At 44.2% G+C, this 11,031-nt stretch overlaps 1 protein-coding gene across 1 annotated transcript; it reads right to left on the reverse strand.

Moving 5' to 3' along the window:
• Positions 1–2,112: 2,112 nt before the first annotated feature.
• On the reverse strand, positions 2,113–9,352 carry T265_00311 (hypothetical protein; the record flags this gene model as incomplete). Its single annotated transcript, XM_009164056.1, has 5 exons — positions 2,113–3,362; positions 8,629–8,827; positions 8,867–8,966; positions 9,007–9,100; positions 9,188–9,352. The coding sequence occupies 5 exons, from the start codon at positions 9,350–9,352 to the stop codon at positions 2,685–2,687; spliced, it is 1,236 nt and encodes a 411-aa protein (XP_009162320.1).
• Positions 9,353–11,031: the final 1,679 nt, after the last annotated feature.

An 11,031-nucleotide genomic window follows, 5' to 3' on the forward strand; every position in this document is an offset into this window, starting at 1 on the left:
TTAAATAGGAGCCAAATCATTCAAAGGAAAACAGTATCATTGTCACCGTCAACAGCATAAAATCTGTTCAACACTTATGCTTCGCTGCTACAAAGCCTCATTGCGAAGAACAGGATAAAAGTGGACGGGTAGGAAATCAGTGCTAACTTACCTCTCCGAGGTACCTACACCTTCAAACACTCGTTCAATCTGCATAGAAATTCACAACAAGAACAGTATTGACATCGCCTGGCAGCCATATCTTACAGCGCCTCCAACAAGGCGCAGTGGGGATCACACGGTCCCCATCCTGGAAAGCGAATAGCGACGACAGCACTCAGACTTTTCGTAATCTCCTTCAAACCCCTGTCAGGTCAACGATTGGCCACCGTGGTTCCGCCAGGCTGAATTGCGCACAGAAAACAGAAATCTTTGGTAAACGATTGTTCAACATGCGCAATACATGGCCCAATCAACGTAGCTTCTGGTGCTGGACACATACATCAATGGAAGTCCCCGTTACACAACCGGACACTCGCCTTCTAACTGCCTCTTTGCGGATTAGCCGGCACCAAATAGCGGTTGTCTAAGACCTGAAGACATCTCAGTTCCATTGCTCAAACAGGCCATAACAGACCATACAACAGAAAAGCCCGGGAAGTAGCCTGATACACACGTTCACTGAGGTTCAGGATAAACCGCTTGGGCGCCGTAGACGTCCCAACTCTTTCAGACTCGTGCATTGACCTCATTTGTCACAGTACGACCGGGGCCAACACAACTTCCAAGATACATAAAAAGCTTCACAACTTCAAAAACATCTCCTTGAATCGTAAGTGGCGTATTCAGTGAATGTATGTCCAGAAGCATGACTTTACAATTCGCGGATACAAAGCGCATACCGAATGGATGGCTCCGGACAGCTTATACAAAAACACCTGCGATTTCTCCTCCTCAAGGACGAGAACGACGTCATCTGCGTATCCCAGATCGATAAGAATTTCGTCAGTAGCAATTAGAACACCGAGATTTTGAAGAATTTTAGACTTTCGACTCAGTGTCTCGTCGATCACGAAATTAAATGGGAATGGACAGGATGGACAGCCAAGACTGAGGCCATTTTTCGTACGGAAGCTTTTGAAGAGCACTCACATATCCGGAAGTAGGGGAATACAGAGAGCTTATGTTCACAAACCTCAGGGGTATTCCTTGGTGGGTAAAGGTGTCAAGAAGAATAGACCGGTCAACCGAATCGACTGAGCTTTGGCAATTCAGGAATACTAAAATTGTGGGTCATTTGTACGTATGGCGTCGTTCTAGCAGAAGAATGCGAAGGACGATGAGACCGATTTGAACATCAAAACGGCCAGTGCGGATACTCATCGAAAATCCAGAAAAGCCACCACAACTGCAACATCTTCAACTGCTTTCAGTGAAGATCCTTTTTTATTCTACTTTCTCCGAATTTATGAAGCAGACTTCTTTCCCATCCATCCACTACTTGACGTTGCCGTTGCTATCCACATACGTGGAAAACTTCCCAAAAAGCAGGACGAATAAGAAGTAATCACTGACGCTTTTCTGACAACTTAATGGCATACCACGATTCAGTTGAACTAGTCACTTTCTCATCAGTTTGGTATTCGTCGATTGATTGGAATGCATACCATACAGCCGTACAACCGATGACCTGAAACAAATTGCTGCAACAAGTGTTACGCGGAACGTTTATTTTAAGCAACAATCGACGTAAACTGACCTGACGAAGATAAAGCGAACACTAGTATTCACAGTCTTGCGTTCTGAATGTATGAACATGTATTAAAATGAACCCACATAACCATTTAGTGACTGGTTTGCCACTATGTAATAACTACCTTATAAGTTTAAGAGGAAACCCCAGATGGTAACGTTTCATGATCGTCACACTCAGTTATTCCTTCGTCTGGATGACAGTGAATGAGATTTCTTTCGGTCAATCAATACATGTCCTTGGAGCTCCTAAGCCTTGGTGTGTGCTAGTGGTCTTGCACCGAATTAATAGACTACTGCACCATAGTCGAGGCACCGCTGAGAGACGAGGTGAACTGAGATGAAACTAAGCCTCTCCTGGTCCCGGATGGAGTCCATTGTAAAGGTTTGCAGGAATACGTGGTCACCGGATAAAAGAGGAGGGCACCAGTGGAGAACGAAATGTAATCAATTTAGCAGTTTTAGATAACGTCAACATATCGCAAAGATACTACTTAGCAAGCAGGCGACTCAGACTAATGTGTGCACAGTTCAAAATGTAGGATAATTACGTTACAGTTGTCTCGCATTTTTCCACTGAGTTATTGCGCGCCCCCTAGCTTGAAAAAAGCCAGGTAAGAGTCAATGAGCTCCCCGTCAGAGCAAACCGGTGGGCACAAAAACAAAATACGGCAGGTGTGTAATCAGAGGGATGAATATATTCACTGAATGGTGATTGCTCATAAGCGTAGATTGCTCAAAAACGTGATACGGGCTCTGTAGGGGCACACCATTCGATAGAAAGTCAAAGACGTAACGAAAAGACTAGTTTTCAGGTATCTCAGCAGTGTGGAAAAGGGCCAAAAAATGATATAACAAATCCGATCATCATCACGATCCGGAGAGTTGACAAATTTACGAGATTAATCAGGGGCAGGAGACAAAATCAAAAACGGAAATTCTAGAGAGCAAAGTCAAAAGAAAGGTTTGTATTGAGCAGCGGAGGTCGTTAGTCCAAAAGATGATGGCATCGCAGTACTTCCGCTGGGTTGCGTAGAAACCAAAGCCGGAAACTTTGGAGCGAATGTTCCCGATGATCGGATCCCGCGTGATGCAGAAGCGAGGGTCGAATGAGGTACAGGGAAATCAAAGTCCCGTTTACTAGAAGAAGAAGAAGCCGATTCAACAGGTTTCGACGCTTGCGCTCTGAACACAACCGTCAAATCATGAGGTAAAGAGTTTCGCTTATGGCCATTAAACTTGGTTGGAGTGGTAGTTGGAGCATGGTCGTGTGTGGAGGCGAAACCCGAATTATTAGGCACGATGTCTGGATTGTTAGTGAATGGTTGGTGTTGCTCGTAAGTGGCAGAAGACAGTGGCGTCGGTTTAACAGGATAATCCGTATCAGGCATGATAGGTATGGCTGCTTTGTTACTCACGGTATCGGATTGTATCCATTCGCCGGAATGAGGACTGTCCTTGAAAGGCACATTGTCGGGTGAATTGGCGGGAAATCCTGTTGATCCCTGGTTGGGTGATAAATCCGAAGGATTGGGGCAGAAGTTTCCAGACATGGCCCTAGGAATGACACTTTGATCTTCAGTTACGAGTAAGGTGGAAGATACCACAGAATCCATCAGCTTTGACAAGAACTAAAAATTGGGGGAAAACAGGAAGACGGGAATAGTTAATAAGTTAATAATGGTGGGTTAACAAATGTAAGTCACAAACTAATAAGATCTACCCTTTTATCCAGTAATAACATACTTAATTCATTATTTGGTCTAAAGCAGGTAGGTCACCTAATTGTTCACTGGGTCACATCCACCAGACAACAAGATAGCCCTAACCATGTTGTTGCAAACTGGAGAGACAGAAACTACTTAAAGTGAACCTGTGAGTTTAATCACCTTCATTTACAGCGCACGTATCCGATAATGATCTAGTGGCATCCAAACTGGGACAATGGATGACATCATTCAGTTCATGGCGGTGTTCTCTCTTCAGTACAGGAGTACTGGAGAGTGAAAAATGGAATGAAGTGCATAATTATGGGCAGACCTAATCATTAGTTTGATGCTCAGCACCAACTGCAAGAACAGGAGCCGATGAATGGTTAAGAACATCATGCAACCGTTTTTTTTTCGCCAGTACTCGAGCAACGCAGGGCTCACCAGAGCGAATTCGAGAGCCTACAAGTAGCTGCTTGAGAGTTAGACTTACCAAGCATGTCATCACGTCTCGATCGATACGGATCGGGACCATCCTACTAAAATACCTTAGTGATCCATCCACTTACTTCAAGACCTCCTGATAAACAGCACTGGAAGTGGAGCGATTACCTTTCACTTGGTTCCTATCTTTTGGGGCAAAACACATTGTCCTGGTTCATCAATCACAGACCCCAACGAATCCAGTAAATAGTGCTCGTATCTATACAAGCTGTGGCGCGCTCTAAACCCTTCACGTTGTTACGTGGTTTATTGTTATAACTGCCAGAAAGGGCCTCATCAGAACCATACCCACAAGTCATGGTGTTCCAATCCGAAGAAAGTACATGGGCCCGTATGCTGTACATAACAGAAAAGTTGAAGGTGTGAACTTGAATCGGGGATGAAAACTCGCCTTTCAACTAGCTAGTAAATCAGGAAGTGGTAAATACAATGCACATACAGCCTATGAGGGTGCGAACACTGTCAATATACAATGATCCGAGGGTGTGAGAACAAGTGGGCGGTTTACGGAAGTACTTATGTGCTCTTTTGTAACTTGGTTAATGTGGCTTGGTTCACGAAACAGTGAGCGCACAGGTATGTAGAGCTATAATAGGACCTAGGAAAACATCCGACAAGGTTGAACTGGTTGCGAAATGACCGTCAATCTACTTGCTTATGCATCCTTAGTGAAATAGGAAAGCGGCTACGCAATATCCACCCATGATGTGTAGCTTACATAGTGTAATTCAAATCACTGCATGGCCCATGTTGAACGGTATGAAGCGAATATAGCTACAGGTGGATGCATTGCACCTAAGTAGGCAAGTTATCCATGACTAGTACGCTGAAAACTCAGCATTACGTAGCAGTGTTCTCGTGTTCCGAATAGCCAGTTGCCCGCGTGACCTTACTGTGTATGACTATCTTGTGGCATCGCTACTGCTATCGGACTAAATATCAGTAATCAAAACGCTGTAGGAATACCTCGTCGGGATGGATGTAATTCCCAAGTTCAGTTAACCATCCGTAGTCCATGGTACCTCCGAAGGATCAAAAACAGACGGTGAATAATCGTCGAATAGCGCTCACTTTTAACTGACAGGCAAACCAAGGTTGTCTCTGGATCAACCCACACTTCCTAAAACCGCCCTGCACCGATAACATGAAATTTGATTGCGCTCGTGATCGACAGCATCCTGAAGCCAACAAAGCTAAAGTGAATGACACATTTTGCAATTCACCGAAGGAAGAGATCGTACAATGTCTCACGGGAATCCTACTTATCGATCCGTTCTTGACCAGAATCAGGGTTCTAATAAGTACATGTTCGAGAATTTGGAGCTAAGTCAGTACGGTGGTCATGATGGTTGCCTCCTAACAATCGTGGGCCTGGTTTCAATAACCCAGAAAGCATCTTTCAGAGTGGTACAAACGTGACAGTCACCTAACCTAGCAGGATGACCCAATGCCATCGTGGGCCCGTTAATCACATCAAGGAGACTAGGGCTAGTCTCGCCCACGTGAAACTCGAGGGTATGCTTTAACGTTCCACAAATTAAGATCATCAGAATGGTTCGATGTCGAACTCGTTGAATGCCTCAGTAAAAAAGTACATCCCTGAGACTGTAATAATAAAAATACCAACATCAATTGGTGCAAAGGATTCCGAAGCTGAACAAGGGAAAGATGGTGGATGGAGCTAGCTGGTATCACCTTGAAATTCGTGGCAGCTTATGTAGGTTCTAGTGCATTGTGCTGAAAAGACAGCCCCTCACAGATACCAGAGCATCTAGCCGTTTTGCACGATACAAAAATACATCTCAGTAACGACTGTAAAGGACCCATGTGGAAAACTAAGGCTTAGAAGTTAAGTGGAACGAACCACAGACACAGTCGGGTTAAGAAGACAGACTGCGGGTGGCTGCAATAATCAAATAACCACTTTCAGCTAAAGACGTTATCAATAAATACACTACCTAAATGCACTGTGTTTTGTTCGAGGAGATGTTTGGTAGCACAGCACCCTTAGAAGAGCGATTTCTCCGCGATGTTACCTTTCAATTCTCCAACGCTGCAGGGTAGCCGAATGGCAAAATTTCCTCTCCCAATAATTCCAAAAAACTGTTCAGTTGAATGGCCCTGGTGCCCATTTCTTGAAAAAAACACTACACCCAAGCCACTGGTGGAGTAGAAACTCATTCGTATAGTCGGCTATCTTCGTGGAACGTATTGGGATTCTGTTTTGCTGGATATATATATATATATATATATATATATATATTGACTAGTAATTTCGGTGTCGAATCACGTCGGCTCTATCCAAGTGCAAATACTTAGTTTTAATTTCGCCATGAACTTCACATAATGTGCGCGAGTTACCATAAGATCGCTCGACGGAATATCCTCGATAGCCACCCTCACAAAATTGGGAAACCGACCCACCCGAACATGCTAGCTTTCTGGAAAGAGTTTTGGTGAATGCAATGGTTAACAAGCCAGTCACTTTACACCAAGCGTTGATCGGCATCGTCCGTTTTGAGTAATTATGCTCGAGATGGCTAATAAGCAACCGCCAAACCCTGCCCTTCGGAACTATCAGCTTCGTAGGTTGTAGTTGTGGGGTCGGTTTCAGTGAATTTTAATCTGACGCCTCATCGACCTTTCGATGGTCCGTAGTTGTTCGTGCTTCCCCTGGTGACATGTGTCCGAAGACTGACTCCGCTGCATTCCGTCTTCTGCATATTTAACTTCGGTATGTTACTAAGATGCGATCAGTGATGTTCATTGCACACATATCAGGGAACCTCACTTACAGCATATCAACACCAATTCAACTTTTTCGTCAGAGGTCTCAAACATCTTCAGGATCTCTGCCCACGCACACATCTTGAATCATAAAATCCAAATGGAATTGTAAACTCAACAAAGTGGGTTGTAAGCCATAAGTGACACTGATCTTAGTGCTTGTTCAAGCTGCTTGCGGAATTTTCTCTGCTGTGTGTAGCCAGCAGTGATGACTTCCCATAGATGAAACTACTGCAAATATCGAATAGCACGTTTGAATGAGTCTGGAATTCAGATCAATAAAGCGTGCAAAGTGTGTGTCTGGAAACCTTGAAGTTGTTTGCGAAAAGAGTGTGGAAGGTCTAGACGGGGCCAGATCAACATAGATGATGAAGTGTTAAATTACGACCCTATTTGGTCAATATAATCCAAATGAAGAGTGAGGAGCGCATGATTTGTGAACCATAGAATCGACGACGCAATTGAGTTGCTTCTTAGGGTACAGACTCTGTTGTGAAAGTATATTTTAGGGATCCGAAGATCTAGTGGTTCTAATCCGGTTTTGATGTTTATTCAGCAAGAACATTCTCCCTTACTTCCGATAACTTAGCTTATCCTCTAGTGATTTCAAAGGGACAAGTTCCCTGTTACCAGCATGTTACAACCAATCCTATATCGAGTGTCAATCGGCTCTTAAAAGGCGGCACACCGATCACCTGATCCCCACTGAGACAGACTGCGGCTTTTTGAAGGGGAAAGACATGGACACAGGAGAACAGAACTGTAAAGTGAAGGGCAAAAAACGAAGGACTGATAAGCCACGACCATTAGCACTGAAATGCCTTGAATTTAGCGCGCAGAAGTGCAAATATGCTTGATGGTGACAGAGGAACTGAGGATCTAATAGGTATGTAGTTAAATATTTTTGCTGGAGTGGCCCGTACAAACGGGTTAACGCTCCGAAATGATTTTTCATGCATCCGCCAAAGAACTGGATGCTGTGTAGAGTTAAGAACCCGTTTTCCGGATGAGGAAACGTCACCCTGAAATGCTGATATACACCCCCATTATGCTGTTTTTACCGACATAGGTTGGTTGGGCTCACACTCAGGATACTGAAGTAGTTTTCCTGGTAAAAATACTAGTCACACAGTGGATGAGAACTTGAAAAGCTAACTGAAGTTGCCGTCCTTTATGAGCTGATCAGTTGGGCGTAGTTCCCTGAAAAATGTTATAAATGAGTCAAGTGTAACATTACAAGTGCCCGGTTTGAAAATGAAAACGTAATTCCACGTACGTCCAATTCGGTGGTCAGGTTCGGAATAAAGTTTGAGAATTCAGGGTCTATATCTGCCCGATGAACCTCAAGAGAACGCAATTGGTAATAGCCTGTCGAAGAGTGCTCATCAGTCTCAAACAGTACTATATTCAGAAAACGAATGTTGTCTACAACAACTCCTGAGCGAGTTCGCCCCAGAAAGTCGGGTTCCACACGCCCTTCCTAATGTGGGCCAAAATTAAACAGTTGAGTCACACTGGGATGAGATCCTTTGGCTTTATTTATCCAAAGAACTCGGATCTCCCTTCGAAGGGACAGAAGTTGTCTTCACTTCGCCATTTAACAATGTGAATGTTTGAATAAACTACAAACGCGTTACATGAGCTCTACAAGGAGTGTAGTCATTACTCATCTAGACAAACCGTCAGTAAATTACAAGCAAACCTGCGTGTACCTACCTGGAACATGATTCATACTGAGGGGTAGAAGTAAATACTCCTTATGCGACGTTCCGTATCGCATTCTTGAGAAAAAAACTTTGCTTATTTAGAAGCGTACTCCAAAATGTACCTCCAAGAGAGTCACGGTACGTTGGGAGATAAGTTATTGACAGGAGTGATTCTTCTGAATACTACTTACCCGTCGATCGCAAGTGTCCTCAAGCCATCGCAAAATACAGTCTGCGAATTCTGAAAACGGCGCTAAGGAAACCCGTGAATCGAATGAGGCGAATAATGAATCGGAAAATAATTTGAAAATGTGAAACTTCAGTTCGTCAGAAACTGGTTCCGCAGGAGCGTTCTGGGGGATTGTGCCTTTAGCTCGTTCCTCGTAGAAGCTACATTAAGCATTGAGTGACATTAGGTAGAAAACTTACGAGTTTAGTATCTTCAGAGTCGCCACGGATTTCTCTAACCGTTCAATATCTGTCTGTTTTTGCTCAAGTTCTTTGTTGTGTTTTTCAATTTCGGAGACCGCTGTAACCGACGGTGAGTGGTAATCAGCATCCGAACTTACTTTTGTTTAAAATGCAAGTTTTACTGATACGGTTTGTGGAGCTGGAACCACTGTTTTTCGGGTAGACCAACTCACGTAGTTCTTCGTATCCTTTCTGGTGATAATAATAATAATAACAATAAAAATAAAAAGCGAATTCAATAATGGTAAGCAATTAGGTTCAACTAGTAAAACGACAAACTTTAATTGCATTCCGCCTGCGTTGTTCAGCAGCTGTGTGTGACCTTCTGCGTCTTTCAAGAACAATCGAGGGTTCGTTCCCCAGGAAGATTTCATCGTCGATATCTGATTCGTTTATTGTGTCTATTCCAGAACTGAATGTGATGGAACCCTCAACCGGCTTCATTAGTACGAATTACTGCGTGGAAACATGCATTTCGAAAACGAGATTTAGATGTCAGGTATGGATGTGTAGCGAAGTAATCAGAAACTGTTTCTCCCCGATAAGCAGTTTTTTTTAGAATTAGACAAGATTCCTTGTCAGTCAGTATGAAGAAATCACAGCCATACGAAGCCTCTGAAAAGCGCTGAAGGTAGGTTGATGAGCAGATGTGTATCGGTGTACTCAATCGACCAATGTTTGGAGAGGCTGAAAGGGAAAAGACATTTGGTTCATAATACTTGGCTTAACCGTCCAGCCGTAACACCCTTCCGGTGCCTATCTGCCAGGCCACTCGAAGGAAGCACGAGGGTTGGGATACTGCCAAGTTGCCCAACCCTAGACAGAAGTCGAGATGCAGAGGTTGAGTTCGAACTACGGGCCTTCCAGTCAGTAAATTCGCGCTCTAACCACTGAGTCATCTCGCCCCCAATACTTGGCATAAGTAGGAATAAAACAGAAACATGTAAAGGGTGAACGGAAGTAAATCCAGACGAATATCGGTAGCGTATTGTAAATTGCGCTCGTTTGCACCGACGACAAAAAATCGCTCAGCTGTAACACCCTTCCGGTGCCTAGCTGCCATGCCACCGTTAATCAGCTATAAGCTACGTATCAAGGGCTCTGTGACTTAGATGCAGTAGAAGTGGAAGCAGTGTCGTCTGGATCACCAGGGCGTGTCCAGAAGAAGAAGAGACGGATGGGGAGGTCAGCTCTACAACTTTAGTTGGGTCTTGAATCCTCGTTTCAGACAGACAGCATGAACCAATAAAAAAATCGATGGTGAGCTAGTGCCAGACTAACGTTTAAGACTGCGAACGTTAGAGGCTGTCAGATAAGTTGAACTTCGGGGTTTGAAGTGTAAAATTCGAAGTCTTTGGCCGTAGCGGCTGAGTCCACCATAGATATGGCAGCCAGCGGCAACGGTCAGCAGAGGGTAACGGAGATGTCGTTAGCAACAGGGTGAGAAGAGCAAATATATGAAAAAGGAAGATGGAAGGCGTCGGCAGTAGCCTGTTTTCTCTTACCAGCTCTGACGTGTGCAACATGTAAGGTAACTCGGCTGATGGGGCCATGCGACGACCCATGTGACACGAGGTTATTTGTGAGTGTGCGATTCGTGGTCGTACGTGTGCTGGAGTAATGTCACGGGGCTCCCACCTAGATAGGATGATGACTAGGGCCCTCAAACAAAGCCTTCGACTCAAAAGCTTAATCTCAAGGCAGAGGTATTTTTTGGGACGAGCAAGCAGCCTAACTGAGATGTCTTCAAGTCTTCAATAATCTTTGTTTCTAAACCATTGCCTATGTAGGCTAGTGTTAACGAATCCGCCATGAGACGGTCAGAAGGCAAGTGTTCCTCGGATGTGCCAAGCACGAAAAGTTAAAATTGTTTTTTCAACGTTTTCATCGTTTGTCAAAGTGTCGTTCGTCATGTCCAGTTCAGGGTGACACAAACAGACGGTTGACATCTGATATGGCAGAGGGGTGGGAATACAACCACGAAAAGTCTGGGTACTGTCGGTGCAACTCACCTTCCCGGATGTGGTCCACGTGAACCTCTTGTGTATGGTTGGAGACGCTACAAGATGTGGTTGCTAATCGATACCAATGACATTCCTGTCGCCAAATTCTATCCAGCTTAT

The sequence above is a fragment of the Opisthorchis viverrini genome (assembly GCF_000715545.1).
Source record: "Opisthorchis viverrini unplaced genomic scaffold opera_v5_3, whole genome shotgun sequence".
Lineage (NCBI taxonomy): Eukaryota > Metazoa > Platyhelminthes > Trematoda > Opisthorchiida > Opisthorchiidae > Opisthorchis > Opisthorchis viverrini.